This window comes from Epargyreus clarus, unplaced genomic scaffold, assembly GCF_041222505.1.
Source record: "Epargyreus clarus isolate Ecla_fem2 unplaced genomic scaffold, WU_Ecla_fem_2.2 ptg000023l, whole genome shotgun sequence".
NCBI classification, from domain to species: domain Eukaryota; kingdom Metazoa; phylum Arthropoda; class Insecta; order Lepidoptera; family Hesperiidae; genus Epargyreus; species Epargyreus clarus.
Genome location: NW_027332230.1, coordinates 10813622 through 10831057, shown reverse-complemented (window position 1 = coordinate 10831057; position 17436 = coordinate 10813622). Strand labels below are relative to the sequence as shown.

The following is a 17436-nucleotide window of genomic DNA, read 5'->3' as shown; positions in this document are numbered from 1 at the left end:
TACTAGGGAGAAGTTTACTTTAGGATGGGTCACAAAATAAAATAATATAAACATTATACAATAATATATTTATAAATATTACATTAAGTCATACAGATTCTTAGACTAGAAACATCACCTGCTAAATACTAAACTAACCATATTTTAACACAGGCTATTTGATTATCCCTGTTGAAACATTTCGAATAGTTCCCAAAATTAGAGATTACCATTTATAACAGTTACTCGACCACGATTACATCAATTTAGTTCCAATAATATTATAAATTATGTTTATGAATGGTATATGCCCATCTGTAATATTCAAGCTTAAGCAATGTTTTATTCCCAAACATCAAAATTTGACAATATTTTTTTGTAAAAAATACACAAATTTCGAATGTTGAATGGGAAAAATTGGGTAAGATTGATAATATTACTACTAACGGGCGTTAATGAATATACATATTTGGTTGTTTTTCTTGTGTTACTACTAAATATATACACTGCAGGCGATAATCGGTGATAAATAATTATTGAAAGTCATATATTTTAAGATTTTCTCAATATCCTGCAGAGGAAATTCCCTAAAGATTTTGCTTACCTCAAAATTAATAGTAGAAAAACGAATACTCATAACTGCAGCGGATTTTATTACGATAAGATAAACATAAAATATCCATTAATTGTGATATTATCTTGATCTAAAGATATGACGTGAAAATAAATTTGGATTTGATTTTCTTTTTGCAGCCAATTCTAGTAATCGTCTTATCAATCTTAAAATGCAAAATCGTGATTTAATTTAACACATTAGATATTAAATATCTGTTATTATATTTAATATATCTGTATATATGTAGATATGCGGTTCCAAGAAAGTTAAGGTGTCAGATCATACATTTAGTATTTACTATTGCATCACTTTTTAATTGGTTTGAGATAAGAATCAGTCGCGAAATTGTTTATTCTATTATAATTACATGCATCTCAATGTTGAGATGATTAAATATAGAAACTCGTAGAACTACATTTAAAGTTATTGTAACGATACATAAATTTATTTATTTATTTATTTATTATTATTATGTTACACCAACAAAGTATACACCAACAATCGGTAAAGGTACACAAAAGGAAATAAGACACAGGTACAAGTGCTACCTCAATTATAGGTGCAAACTACAATGCAAATAATAGAATAACATAAAATAGTATACAAATTAAATGGAAAGAATTGAATAAAATTGTAAATATAAATTAATGAAATAATTGTAAAATGTTAACACTTAAATTTCTCATAACAATTATAAATTAAATGTTGATTATTATTATAAAAATACATTGATGAAAAAAAAAATTTTGCATTATTACATACAAAAAGAAAATAAACAATCATAAAAGTAATTGAAAATTTAGAAATTTATTTCAAAATGTTAATTAGGTTATGCTTAAAATTGTACATGCTATTTGAGAAAATATCTATGCTATTCTGAGGGTGTGACTGTTCTTTACCATGTACACTGCATGGAGAAATGTCTGCATTGCGGTGATGAATGACATAAACACAAATATCTTACACAAAGGTCTTTACTTCAAAAGGTCCCTCGTATACCAATCCTAACGGTCTAACTATCCTGACGTGCTAGCGATACTTAATATGAATATTATTATAATACACGTGACATCTATTTTCCATCTAATGATAACAATATCTTACAGCAGAATATACAAACACATTACATCGTCCCTGTGCCCAATACCTAGAAGAGTTTGTTTTTCTCTGAGATTGACGTTTCACTTATTTATATTAGGCATCCATGAGAATATTTGTTATTATCACAATTATATCTTACAAGTATAACGTCGGCTTAGCATCGATTATTATTAACTTACAGAACATGTCAACATAAGGTATGTACAAAAGTTTTATACATACATGTCGTATATAGTAATTATCTACTACATATTTTCGTATAGATGGGTATCGTAACGATATGTATCTAGCTTTTTTAAGTCTTTATAATGATTGTAGATTAAATATCGTGCCAAAACAGAAATCGGTCGCCAAAATAAATTACTCATTTTTAGATGATAATTACAACCGCGAATAACAAACAGGTAAAATTTACACCCCTCGCTATCTCGAGATAAGACACGCCTTATGTTTGTTTGTAGTACAAAATGCGTATCATGCCATTTTTACCGCACATAACATTCTACGACCTTCCCGTTATCTTGCTAACAAATATCGTTCACATCATGACAAGTCTCTAGCGAGGCACCATTCTCATTAACGTTCTATCACACGATTGTTCCTGATGCCCCGTTTCACTTTCCACTGATATCACTGCGTTTAACGGGAGCGCGCTACGATATGACCTTAGCGTAGGGGTGGTCGACGTGCCCGTACTGGATGGCGAGCAGGGTGTCCTTGATCCGCTGGAACACGGGCTGCGACTGCTGCATGGTGGGGATGTGGATGGCGTGGTCCAGGAAGCCCACCCGGCTGATGGGGCTGATCACCACGGCTGTACCGGCGCCGAACATCTCCAGCAACTATAATAAAATGCACAAATTTAAATATTAAACTGAGGCTTTATAAATGTTGATATTTCAAAGTAATGTGTGTATTACAAATGAACTATCATTTGCTTTTAAAGAGCGTGTGAGTCTGCTATCCTGTTAGTACTTGGCTAGCATGGTGGACTATGGAATATCCTAAAACCTTCACATTCTAAGAAAAAACTTACCCAGCTGTTACAATAACTAGTTGATCATGAAAATCTACTTGGTTTTACCTTTATTAATATTATGAAGAAAAAACTTGTATCAAAAGAAGCTACCTAGTTTAGTAATTATCCTTCCTAGTTTAATAATTAAAAACTATGGTATTTATAAGCAGTAGAAGTAGCACGGAAATAGATTATCACTTGCTTTTAACGATGAAGGGAAACCTGAAGAAGAAACATAATCTTATTGAAATTTATATAAAAAATGTCAAAGGTTGTCGCCTCTGGAAATCAATAACCAACTCTAAAAAGAATAGTTTGTACAGGTTCTTGAAATCACAGATATAATCATCATCATCATAAAAATAAAATGCGTATAAGTGGCATCGGCGGAAATATTCAGACAGAATCAGAAAATTAACTTTTAAATCGGAAAACTATCCCGAATGTTTGTTTTAATTTACATTTAAATTTCGTACTTTGTAAATATACCTAGTATATATGGAAAGCATTAAAATTTTACTTCAAAATATTAAATGAATTGATAGGCGGGAGCATTTGCTTTCTCAGGAAATTGCTTTTACGAGTAACACGTAACTTCAATTAATATTGATAAATACAACATTAATTTATTCACGCAGGTCAAATGGCATTTCTTTTGTGAGAATTTCAATGAATACTATATCAACTGCGCAGAATCGACGTTTGCTGAAATCAGGATTTTTTTTATTTTTGGGTTGGTATTAAATGTATGTTTTTCTTAATTATTGTATGACTATGACATTCAAGTAGGCAATAGTCAAATCAATACATTAGCGTTTTTCTGTTTCGTAGCTATTGATCAGCTTTGAAATACTTCAAAAATGTATGATTGTGATCAAATTTTGAACCAGTGGGTTTTTTTGAACTAGGTCTATAAGGTCAATAAGGTGAGTCAATATTACAAAGAATATTTTGAAAGGTATACTAGCTGGCCTAGCAGAATTCTACCTATTCATCCGATAGGTGGCGCGATGAGTCTGATAAATAAATTATATTTTAGTGCTTTGATTGGGATTGAGAAAGTGTGAATTGATTTTTTTTAATTATCGACCGTTTTATTATGTCCCAATTCACATTTAAATATTTTAATGAATTGAAAATTTGTAAGTTGTACAATCCTTTAGATACGCTTATACCAGGTATTCCACCTTAGTCCTCGGAAACTGCCATCGCATCTGGGAGAGGCTCCAGGTATTATGGATCTTAGTTGATTTAATGATATCCTGGAGGAGGGTAGCGACTAACCATCAGGTTGACATGCTTATTTACTACTTTTACATAAAATTGTTCAGAAAACGTGAGGTCACTCGCAAAGTCGCATTACCAAATAGTATTTATCAAACCAAATTACAATTTACTTGCATTTGAATGTAAGTAGGTGTGATAACTACGAATTGCACAAATGCATCAGCACGCAATCATGTCGTACATCCTTTTATCGAGACTTGTCTATGGGGAGCGAGGGCAGTGTTGATACAGTATCGTTACTTTGTAGGACAATGATATATTTTGTGAAATGCTTGAATCTTTTAGTAATTTCGTAATGACTAGTACCCAATTTCCTAGGAAGACCTAGTACAGTTAAACAGTTAGATCGAAAAATGCCGAAAAATATCGGTTTGTTGTATGGAGACCCCGTTTAATATTAAACTTTATTTTATTTTTAGTATTGTTGTTATAACGGCATTCGTTATGCATCCTCTGTAAAATTTTCAAGTGATTATCTATTACGGTTCCAGAGGTAGAGCCCTGTGACAAACGGACAGACAGCGAAGTCTTAGTAATAGGGTTCAGATTTATCCCTTTGGGTATCCCTAACAAAACCTATAGAATCCTAAAAAACGATTAATGTAGAGCAACTCACTCGGCCTTTCTTGTTGAGTTGGATGACCTGGTCCATGGTGAGCACCTCCTCCTTGACAATGAGGTCCTCCCACTGCGACGCCAGCTCCAGGATGGAGCGCCGCGTCACGCCCGGCAGGATCAGACCGTTCAGCGGCGGAGTACTCAGTTGTTTGTCTGAATCAATTACATGACGTTTGAAGAATTGGTGGTTTAGAGGTTAGACCACTATAAAAATATGATGCGTTTTACATTCACAGCCGTATACTAAGATTCCCTGTGTCGTGGGTACCACAGCCACACAAAGACACACAAACATCCAGACCCAGAACAGAAAGCTAAATTCGTGATTCACACATCTGTCTGCACTGTCCGGGGATCGAACCCGAAATCCTTAATCTAGTGGGACCAGAACCTGTAATTTGTTCGAGTCCCGCTTGCATGTAAGCCAATAATACCACGTGACAGAAAATTTGTGTTCATAATAGATAAATGACGTGGTGTTGCTTTTTCGTAACAAAAGCGCTTAAGATGTTTTCGTGTAATGCAAATATACTAAATAGGTATTTGTTTCAGAAATGTCAGGCAGGTCACTGGTTTTTACGAAATTTGGCAAAACGTGTAGGGAAAATATACAGAATATCTACAGACACTGTTGTTGGAAAAACCTTGGAAAAATCGTAAAAACACGGGGAAAAGTTAGTATTGAATAAAACGATGATGTTACTGACCTCGATTGTTGCCTCAGATATGAGACGAGAATTTACCGGTCATAGGGTCACCGAGCTGACAGCGCGATAACGTGACAATACCGGCCACTTGCTCACATGGATAATTACTTGTAGCGATTGATGAAATAATGGCTAACTATACATCAACTTGTTATTTTAACTAATTCTATAATACAATTAATATTTATGTAAAAAAATCATTAAGTATAAAAAGGAAGAAAAGAACTAAAACGTTTAAAACAGACTAATTTATCGTATATAGTATCCCTATCCAAAATTCTGCTACTGTGTGTTTATGTCCGTAAAACTCGAAAAATTAACTATGTATGTATTAACTTGAAATTTTTAGACAACCTAGCATTTATTAAGAAGTTTTGTTTTTTTATCCCCGGGAATATCGTGACTCGAACCACAGCGAATCGTGTCTAGGTTTATCTAGTTATAATACTTTTATTGCTTCATTTTGCCCATTTACATTTATCATAATAACATTAAACGTACATAACATTCGCGGAGTAGAAGTGCGTCAAGCGATAAAAATATTAAACAAGAGGTAATCTCCCAGCTCTGCACGAATTGGCGTCCCAAAACAAGCTACACGATAAGAATATAACTCTTGAGGAAAATAATTCAGTGAAAAATATGAATACGATAAAAACCCACAAACAATGATAAAGATTGACAAACGCATGTCTGATACATAATCAATGCATGCCTTTTTAAATAAGTCAGTTTAAGCCAAGAATATTTAGTGAAGAACGTGAATGTGAATCTCATAATAGCAGCATTAAGCGCTGCTGTTTTCTAGTTTGAAGGATGTGGTAAAGGAGACATACTTTTTCGACGCATTCCAGCTTAGTCCTAAGGGGTGGCGGCGCATCTGTGGCCGACCTCAGGTAGGAAAATCTAATCATATCTGGGGTTGATTACAAATGTCCATGGGCGACAGTAGCCACTTACCATCAGGTGGACCGCATGCTCGTCTGCTATTCCTATATAATAAAAAAAAAAAAATGTTGTCTATAGAATATGAATAAGAATATAAATAGATATAAACCTCCGTGTTCGTTGATGTAGACGACGAAGATGTTCATGGCGCCGACCTCGGTGAGCTCGTGGTTGGGGCCGAACAGCCACAACACCTGGTGATGTCCCATCTTCGCCGCTCGAGCCGTCGCTTCTACAAAACCAATTCAAATTGCTAATTGATATTTTATAATACTGTAGTAACTCTTTTGATATTATCATCAAGACTTGTGGTTAAATTCATGAAGTAAAAAAATCTATCTAATTAATTTTTAGTAATTTAAAATATTTTATGTAACTGAATAGGACGAAGTGACGATATTTTTATATGGATATTAAGTAGGACTTAAACTTTTTATATGGATATTAAGTAGGACTTAATATCCATATAAAAATATCGAATAAATCCTAATTAATGTATCTTCGTAATAATCCATAAACTATTTATTATACGGTGTTAAAAATGTTTCGAGAATGCATTTAAAGTGTTTCAGTTCATGACTCTTCTAAGTAAGTGTATACATACAGTACAGGCGTGGCTAATCAAGGGGGAGGCAGCTACTCCCCCTATTATCTTTGTAATAAAGTATGATACGAGTATACACACCAATAGTGGGTCCGTAGTTGGAGCCGACCTTGCGGTTGCCGACGCCGCCGGGGAAGGCGCGCACGACGCTGGGGTCCGCGTAGATGGACACCGCGCCGTCGCCGCTCGTCTTGTAGTACGCGCTCACCGGCGACAGGATCGCGAACAGCATCGCCGACCCCGGCGCCATTATGCCGAACGTCGCCTGACGAATACGCATTTGTATGTCTTATACATCTCATATGCAAGCAAGTAAAGCAAGCAGTGGTAGCCTAGTGGTTAAGAAACTCGGCCTCTCGATCGAGGGGTCCGAGGTCCAAATCCCAGGCACGCACCACTGATTTTTAAAAGTTATGTGCTTATTAGAAATTAAGTATCACATGCTGAACGGTGAAGGAAAACATCGTGAGGAAACCTGCATACCTGAGAGATCTATAAAAAAAATCTCTAAAGGTATATGAAGGCTACCAATACGCACTTGGCCAGCGCGGTGGACTATGGCCTAATCCTTCTCATTATGAAAGGAGACACGTGCCCATCAGTGGGACAGTAATGGGTTGTTGATGATACATCTTATATGTATTGTAAAAGTAGCTGTATATGTATAAGCTCTAGCGGCATAAGCTCTAGCAGCATAAGGGCGGAAGGGGCGGTCCGCCCCGGGCCCCCGATCCTAGGGACCTCCAAACGGAGCTGCTGATGAGGTCGTCAGAACCAAATAATCTATGAAATGTGCATCAGGCAGTGAAAAAGTGCCACTGAATCACAGGCGAACTTCTTACACTGAAGGCCTTCATTCAACTTTTCGCCCCTGGCCTCGGGTGTATTTTCTCATAGAAAGACCGACTTTTTTCATAGAAAATGGCATGTTCATAAATTTAGCTCGATCGCATCGATTTGAAGTATAATACATATTAGTATTTTATTTTCACTTTTTTATAGAAAATATCTGTGTACCCAATTGTGGATACCACGTACCCTATTCATCATCAAAGATTCCAGTTGGAATAAAGACACGTTTTGCAATGATTTATCCAAAATAGGTACCTACTTTACCACTTCCACCGCCTTAGTAGTAGATCAGTTAAGTATTTTATGTAACATTAAAAATACTTAAAATATATTTAGTATGCTTCGTCGTTATTTTAAGATGATATCTCATCATGTCTCTAGTTAACGCGAATTCCTAAAGCAATATAAACATTTTTATCAGTTTAATTGAACAATGATAAAGCACTTCACCTATTATGTAAAACTGTACAAATCTATTATGCAAAAACGGCTAATTGATCTTCAACCTGTCATCGTTATTTAACCTTTTATTTACTGTATACAAATATTTTGCTTTTCCGCCATAGATTATAGTGTCAAGTATGCGAAGCAAATTTAAATGTACCAACATTTATTTTCTTTTATAATTGTATATACCTAATTGAAATATTTCATGTATATCGTACTTGCAAATCTGCCGAAGTGATAATTAAGACAAACGTTTACTCATTTATCATTAAGTACATCGTAGAATGAAGTGATAAAAATATTTGCAATAATTATATTATCATTCATTGATAAGCAGCGCTTTTACATGTGCGTGGCCAAAAAGATAACGAAGTGTTTTTAATAAAAGATTTAAACTGATTTATGAGCATATAATGCCCTTATCTAAATAATGTCGGGGAAACCAAAGGCTTGCTTTCAATCTAGGCCAATAATAGGTGTATAATGAGGTAATTATTTTACCAAAATATTTCATGATATAAACGATACGAATGCACTGAATATCAAATTATAAGTTTATGCTGCGATGTTTCGAGATCTAATAAACGGAGATGCAGTATATACTGACTGTTTGACGGCTTAGAAGTATTCATTGTTCCCGTAAAACTTTGAACCTACCAAATTTATAGGTGTTTTATGGTAGACATCTCCTTTGATCACATGACGTAAGATAGTTCGCTTTGTAATTAACTGCTTATGGTAGATAGAAAAAAATCAGCTATGTCCATAAACTCACCTCGGTGGCTATCAACGTCGGTCGTATGTACAGCGTGGCGGTTTCCGAGTGCGGCACCCACTCCTGGTCGATCTGGATGAGCCTTGTGACGCACTTGACGAGCTCGTCGCCGTCGAAGGTCGGCAGGCCTGAGCGCTGCGCCGCAAGGTTCATCCTCTCCATATTCAGCTCCGGACGGAACAATCGAATCTTGTCGTCTACACCCCGATACGCCTTCAACCCTTCAAATAGCTATACAAACAAAAAAAAAAAAAAAATATCATCATTATACATTTTGGTACACTGAGTATTCAACTAGGTATCATTCTAGGATGTCCCTGTAGTTTCGGGACCAGAATAGGGCTACGGTATCCCCTGCCTGTCGTAAGAGGCGACTAAAAGGGGGCTTCCGGGGTTGCGGGCGGTAAGTGTGGGAGCTCGAACCGCTCGGTAAGCGACCCCGGGAAGGGCGGCGGTACGTGTGGTCGCATACCGTCGTACGCACCAGATGGTGTGGCGAGCGTCAAGCTCACCTGGGCAGAGCCCGACGGGGCAACGCGCTAAGAGGACTCCGGTTGCGTTCCTTTGGAGATCCCGGAGTCCTCTACGCAGCGCTGAGGACGGCCACCGGGGGGGTTTTAGTGCGGTAAAAATCCCACATAACCCTGCGTCGCTCCCACGGCGTCGGGTACCTTTTGAAGGTTTCCCCCTCGTGAACAAAAAAAAAAAAAAAAAAAAAAAAAAAAAAAAAAAAAAAAAAAAAAAAAGGTATCATTCTAGGTAGGTAGGCTGGGTAGGGTTCATTTGCTACAAATACAGGTCTGTGTTTTGAGTAGACTGAGTAGTACTGGTATTTCAAAATGCTATTGAAATTTTAGTGCATACATTACAGTTTAAATATTTAGTGTTTTATAACGAAAAATAAGTGGTATATTAATCAGTCGGATTAAAATAGAAGTCAAGGTCAATATCGACGTTTTCCTGTATATACATATCGAGGCACCATTTTATTAATTTGTCACAGTAACCTACTCTAATGGACATCTGTGATTAATCTCAAATAAAATGGAGTCCTACTGGAGATCAGCTACAGATAAATTACTACCCCTAAGAACTAAGTTGGTACGCATCATGTATATGTTTGTCTTTTACACCCTTCAAATCAGAACTCAACAGCGTGTAAAAATTAAAAGAACTCTCGGAGCAAAGACCTTTTGCAAAATATTGCGATTACACATAACTTCATTCCCGTTCATACATTAACAACTGTTGATAACAAGCGAGCGTCTGAGGCTCTAGGAATAAAAACATGTAAACAGAACAATGTACGGCCTACAAAAATATTTTGTTGTGTATTGTTCTTACTTGTATCGCGTAGTGAAGAGCTTTGGCCGCGGGGTGTATCGTTAAATGTTCGAATGGAGTTATTTCTGGTTTCTGCCATCCTCCTAATTGTTTTTGATAATTGATTTTCAGCATATGATCGGTGAAATATTTGCCAAAACCAAGGTCGCTCGCGTCAGGCTTTACTTGCAGTTGGTAAGGTGCGGCGAGCCTCACTTGTAGGTCATCATACTGTAATGAAAGTTAAAATAAGTTCGCAAGAAAATAATTGATAGGAAATTGTTATCCTGTGTTAGAAAAATACTTTATCTAATTGAAATAATTATGTATGTATGAATAATTAATTATAGATAATAGCAGTGTATTAAAAAACTATTTAACTATTCATCTAAGCTTGAAGAAAAAGTGTAGTTAATAAATTCAATATAGATATTGCGAGTTTCATTAGGATTTCTTTTGTATGCCGCTAACAAGTAGATAGAGCTGGAAACAAGTCTGTAGATTTCAGATATCAATAAGCACATTCGGTTTATATACCTACCTACTTAGGTACGCAACAGTTAATTAACCAGTGAATACCCATAGCCGAATTTATTATGTATACTAAATAGTAATATATAAAATAAAGGTATCTGCCAGTTACCTTTATTTTATATATATTATTATTTTAAGTATACCTATTGGTTAAAACCAGTTTTTCTTTTGCCGTCATCGTCATTAACCCTATATTGTCCCACTTATGGGTCCCTTCCCTGAATGAGGAATTTAGACCAAAATGACGCAGTTACCCAAATGCGAATTATGTAGTAGGTTTCCTCACGATGGTTCCTTCGCCACTATAGCTAGTGATAATTAATTTATGACGTAAATTATGATAACTATGATAAAGTAGTAAAAGTCAAATGTATCAGGGGTCTAGGTCTAGGATTCGAACCCCCGACTGAGAGGCCACGTTTCTATCACGAGGCTATCACTGCGACTCACTTTCATTGGTAGAGAATTACTAAAAAACACACGTGCAGAAAGTATAAGCGAGGAAGACCGTTCTGAAGTAAACACATTAGGTACATACAAGTTCATACGCACATTGATCTGAACATGTGAGACACAAACAAGATAAAAGTTCGAGAGGATGGATAATTGAGGTTATCCGAGAAACTAAGAAGGATCTTCTAGAATTGATTTGACGTTCGTTAAAATAATGAAGTGCGTATTTGTAACAATTGATCATGTTAACTAAGCGTTAAATTTGATAAGATCATAAAATACCGTCGCAATACGAAATTATGACGTAGCATTAAATCAGTGTTTTCGAACCAGTGGTAGGCGGATATCTAGTGGAACGTGGCGGCAAAAAAGACAATATATTCACTATTCATTGGGCGGCACAAGAATCGGTTCGCAAAGTTTAGAAAGAAATACTGCTCGTACTCAGTAATAACTGTATCCTTTTTAAGTTTGTGCTTCATAACACTATAGAAGCCATGACTGATCCAGGGTAAAACAAAAATATATCGAATGTTATAATGACGTAAAGGTTTAGAAGCCCTGCTTTAAATTATTTATCTGTAGGACCTTGAAAGAGATTTCTGGCGTTATGTGTGGGCGGGGCTTGGGTTCGTGCGCGGCCCGCGGTTCCGGCTCCAGCATCGGCTGTGACGCGCTCTCCTCCAGCTCCTTGTAGCGCAGCGAAGAGCTGCAGTGCCGCACTGTTTGCAGCTTGTGCTGGTTCTCGAATATCCATTTCACTAGGACCTGGAACGTGACGTATTAACATACCTACATGTTGCTAAATATATTTCACTGTTATATTAAAGTTAAATTACATGAAACAATACTATGTAGGTAATATACAGGAAACTAAGTAAATAATATTTTAATTTATACTTATTTACAAATTAAAATATTTTTGAAGTTATTTCCCTTTATTTACAGAAAAATAATGCACGAAATAGGGATATGCATAGTCCAAATATCATCTGGTCATATCAAATGCGTGCTATCATGTTAGGCCAATTGTAATTAAAATTAATTTTATAGCCACATCTTCATGAGTATGACTAAAATTAAGATATTTGTACAAAAGCTCTTTCAGACGACTGCTGATAAGAGTATCATACTATGTCGTTCGCCAATGAAAAATTGTCCCGTTGGCGGCAACACAACTCGCACGGGTACATGCCACGAAACAATTGTAGGTATACCTAATTATAATGTATGTACATTCGCTAATTTTTTTTTAAATAATGTAGAAAATTTAGACCGTCAAAAAAGTTTTCAAGCATGATATAATTGCATTTCGTATTTTTAAATTGTAGATCAAATTTCATAATTTTATCTTAATGTAACAGGAATATTTTTATATAGGATTTTTAATATATTAATATAACATGTGGAAAATACATTACAACAAGTCAAAGTTGTGGTCGTTTAAATATAAAATATCAATCTAATTTTGAAGAACGTATCAAATAAATATATTAATTATATATATTACATATAAAGATATTAATTATATATATATCATAATAATATAAAGAAAGATACATGAAGATCGACGTTATTAAAATCTAAAAGTTTAAATTTAGTTCTTGCAAGATGAAATTACAATATTAATTTATCAATTAATTAATTTCGAGATTTACTTTTATGAGCTTCTGTATTTTCTATTTTGTTGATAAATTTTGAGAATTAAATTACATATTTGTAAAAATAAAATATAAATCTTACCTTGCTACGACGGAAAGGCATTTTTCACTTAGATTTTCACTTGGTAAGTTATACACAAAACCGACTTCACTTGTAATTAACGACAAAGTGTTTAAATTGAAGACGCAAAAATATTTTCGTACACCCGTCTAATCAGTATATTCATTAGTAGCTGTAGGTTAACTGACTTTGCTGGATCTGAAGCACAAACATTTAAAGAGCAAAAGATAAGATTGTGGGCTGACCTATGACGTACTCATTCATAATCAACGCGAATTATAAAGCATCACTCGATAACGCAATGAAACTTCATCAAAATATGGATTACGCAGCGGGTTATTTGGCGGGTAAAATGCGCACAACGTTAACTGTAAAGCGAAACGCCCCGGGGCCGACTGCGTAGCTCCTGGAGGTGCCGCGAGGGGTCGGGCTAATGTCTGTATCAGGTCACCCAGTGTCTATACACATTCAAACCGAATATGTTAATGCTACTAGCGAATTAATGCTTATTTACGCACAACCATCATTTACATTATGAATTATTCTACATGATTATATATATTTAAAATTAAACACATATAAGACTAACACGCCAATTCCTCCATGAGTTTGCAACTGGAATCATTTAAAATTATAGCTTAATATTGCGAATTTATTTACATTTAAAATTAGATTGGAAAGTGATTTTTTGTCATGTGGTTGCAAATGTGCCAGCGAGTCACAGCCGGGGTGTGGGCTTTCACCTCCATCTTCTACAAAAATAAAACCTCAGTCATCACTGTGTGTCAGCTCGAGTTCATTAAATGTAAACAACAGTTCCCTCAAATACAGTAATGATAATGTAATGATATACTGCGATGAAATTGGTAAGGACATGGGAAGTTTACTAAGTTCTCTCTCGGGACGATCAGTATTAAATAATTGTATGCCTAATGCATCTTTCCATGAGATTATGCATAATGTATGTAATACTGAATTAAAGAATAATACAAGCTTAGTTATCTTTATAGGAAATAGGGGAAATGTGAACAAAAAGCATTTATTACATTACTTGGATACTTTGTTAAAACTTAATTTAAAGGAAATTGTAATGTTTACATTCCCCTATAGTAAAAGTTTGCCAGTCGAAGAGAATGATATTAGATATAAGTTAAATATGACTTTGCACACTGCAATGTGCAATAATAATAAATTTCATTTGATTGATACTAACTCGTTTAGTATGAATTTTTATTTGACAGGGGATAATTACTATCTCCCTAGATTTTATAAAAGACGGATAGCTGTTGTGCTAGAATTTTATTTTGACATTTCTGCCAAAAACTTGGCAACCAAACCTGCTTCTATTGAGCAGAATAATAATTTAAAATTATTGACATCCAATAATTTAAATTTGACATTGGAAAATTTAAATTAAATGATAGGACAACAGAGTGCACCTCTGGCAAATTATTTAATTTACAACCATTGTCAAATAGTAATTCATTTAATAACATTGACATATCAATAAATAATTATGTAAGTAATTCATATGAATATAATAATAATAAGCAAATTAAGAGACATATTTCAAATAAATGTCTTCATATGGGTAAATTTAGTAATAATAAAACTAGCAATAAAAAGTTTTCATCTCTAAAAATATTGCACCAGAATATCCAGGGTTTTTCAAGTAAGGAACTGGAACTGGAGTTATTTTTAGAGAGTAACAATTATGATATAATTTGTTTAACAGAGCACTGGTTAAAACAAGGTGAAACACAAATAAACTATATAAATCACTTTATTGCTAGTTCGTTCAGCCGTGAGTCAGCTATCCATGGTGGCTCATTAATAATAACTCGTAAAGGTTTAAAATCAAGAGAACGCTTGGATATAGTGGGGCTCTCGGTTGAACGTGTTATTGAATTATCATGTGTCGAGCTGGATAGCCTTATTGTGGTTAGCGTGTATAGGCCCCCTAACATAGAAACATTTTCTAGATTTGAAGGTGTAATGGAAAATGTTTTGGATATTATTTGCAAATGTAAGAAATATGTTGTTGTTTGTGGTGATTTTAATGTGAATATTTTAGAAAACACCACATTGAAAGTAAAATTACTTTCCTTATTTAGATCATATAACTTAGAATATAGTTTTTTTGAGCCAACCAGGGTGACTTCATCCTCTGCTACTTGCATCGATAACATTTTCTGTAACTGCTCTGTAGTTGAAAAATCTATAATAAATCAGATTAAATCTGATCACAAGGGGCAGTCTGTCCATATCCAATATAACATATCCAAGGAAGGGAACATAAAGTTTCTTCATAGACCAATTACAAGTCACCGTTTATTAAAATATAATAAAGTGCTACTAAATAAGTTGTCAGTTCTGAACCATAGCGCTTGTGTTAATAATTTATATTCTGCATTTTTCTCCACAGTGCACACAGAGTTTAAAAAAATATTTTCTGAAGTTAGGTATGAAAAGAGTACTAGACTTAGTTTTTGTGAATGGGCTACTAAAGGTATTCGTCTAAGTAGAAGTAAACTTTTCGAGCTTTATAGTGAAAGAGAGAATAACTGTAGCCCTCACTTCAATGAATATGTTCGTAAATATTCTAAAATATTTAAATCAGTTTGTATGACAGCTAAATCTAAGTTCATACATAATAAAATAAAAAAATCTGATAATAAAATTAAAACAATCTGGAAAATAATTAATGCCGAAACACGAACTTGCAGATTAAGTATCAGTAAAGTATCTCTTACTACTGAACGTGGTCAGATTACCTCAGATAAAGAAATTGCACAAGAATTTGAAACTTTTTTCTCGAATATACCATTTAATACTACTAAATTTTTAAAATCATCCCCAATTAAAGCAGTGACCATCCTTAAAGAGAATTTAAGTCAGTGTCACATTAAATTTAAATTTAGACATATTTTAATTAATGACATATTAAAAGCTTTTAAAGAATTAACTGTTAAAAATACAGAGGACATTTGGGGAATGTCAGTAAAAGTTTGTATATCAATCATTAAAACTTTAGCTCCCTACTTAGTCACTATTTTTAATATGTGTGTTGATCAGGGCTGTTTCCCTGATTTAATGAAACATAGCAAAATAATTCCATTGTTTAAGGCAGGTGATACTAAAGATCCCAACAATTATAGACCCATCTCAGTACTGCCTGTTCTAAGTAAAATTTTTGAAAAGATCCTCTTACAGCAAATGTTGCTTCATTTTAAACTAAATAATCTTTTACATCAAAAGCAATTTGGCTTTACTAAAGGCCGTTCTACCACAGATGCTGGTGTTCAATTGCTGCGACATATTTTTGATTGTTGGGAACAAGCACATGATGCTATAGGTATTTTTTGTGACTTGTCTAAAGCTTTTGATTGTGTTGATCATAAAACCTTATTGTTAAAATTACAATATTATGGTATTCAGGGAAATTCTCTAAAGTTGATAAATTCTTATTTAAACAATAGAGTCCAACGAGTGCAAGTAAATGGAGCATTATCAGCAGGTTCTAATATTAAAATAGGTGTACCTCAGGGCTCCATCCTAGGTCCGTTTCTATTTTTAGTTTATATAAATGATTTGCCAAATGTAGTAAAGGATTTATCTGAGGTTGTTTTGTTTGCTGATGACACTTCCTTGGTGTTTAGAGTAAAACGACAAACACAGGATACGAACGATATTAATAAAACTCTTTGCTTGATTCAGAACTGGTTTGATGCAAACAACCTACTCTTAAATTCTAATAAAACTAAATGTATTAAATTTATGCTACCAAATGTAAGGAGTATGGGGATGAATGTCGCTCTAAATGGTGAGACTTTGCAATTCGTCAATGAAACTGTTTTCTTGGGGATTACCATTGATTATAAACTCCAGTGGGGTCCCCACATCTCTGCTTTGTCCAGCAGACTTAGTACTGCAGCTTTTGCAGTCAGAAGAATTAGACAGTTAACAGACATACCCACTGCCAGACTTGTCTATTTCAGTTACTTTCACAGCATTATGTCTTATGGCATTCTACTGTGGGGCAGTGCTGCTGACATAGACTCTATATTTACTATTCAAAAAAGAGCAATAAGGTCAATATATAGTCTGCGGCGTGGTGAGTCCCTAAGAGAACTGTTTCCCACTATTAATATATTGACGGTGCATAGTCAATACATTTATGAAAATATTATGTATGTAAGAAAACACACTGATATGTTTGAAAGAAATAGTAACCACCATAACTTTAATACCAGAAATAGAAATAAATTAGTAATTCCTAAACGTAGATTATGTAAGGTGGCTAGATCTTTCGTGGGCAACTGTATTCGCTACTACAATAAAATACCCGACCACATTTTGAATCTCACAGAAAAAAAGTTTAAACATGTCGTTAAACTAACGCTATGTAAAAAAGCGTACTATAAAGTAAGTGATTATTTGACTGACAAAACG

The 17436-nt window shown here is 34.6% G+C and overlaps 1 protein-coding gene across 1 annotated transcript; it reads right to left on the bottom strand.

Moving 5' to 3' along the window:
- Positions 1–49: 49 nt before the first annotated feature.
- Positions 50–13605, bottom strand: Bcat (Branched chain amino acid transaminase). Its single transcript, XM_073086031.1, has 8 exons — positions 13006–13605; positions 11851–12030; positions 10297–10506; positions 8953–9183; positions 6960–7143; positions 6384–6506; positions 4618–4772; positions 50–2538 (listed from the first exon to the last, which is right to left on the bottom strand). Exons 1-8 carry the CDS (start codon positions 13024–13026, stop codon positions 2350–2352), a joined length of 1293 nt encoding a protein of 430 aa, XP_072942132.1. The 5' UTR covers positions 13027–13605; the 3' UTR covers positions 50–2349.
- Positions 13606–17436: the final 3831 nt, after the last annotated feature.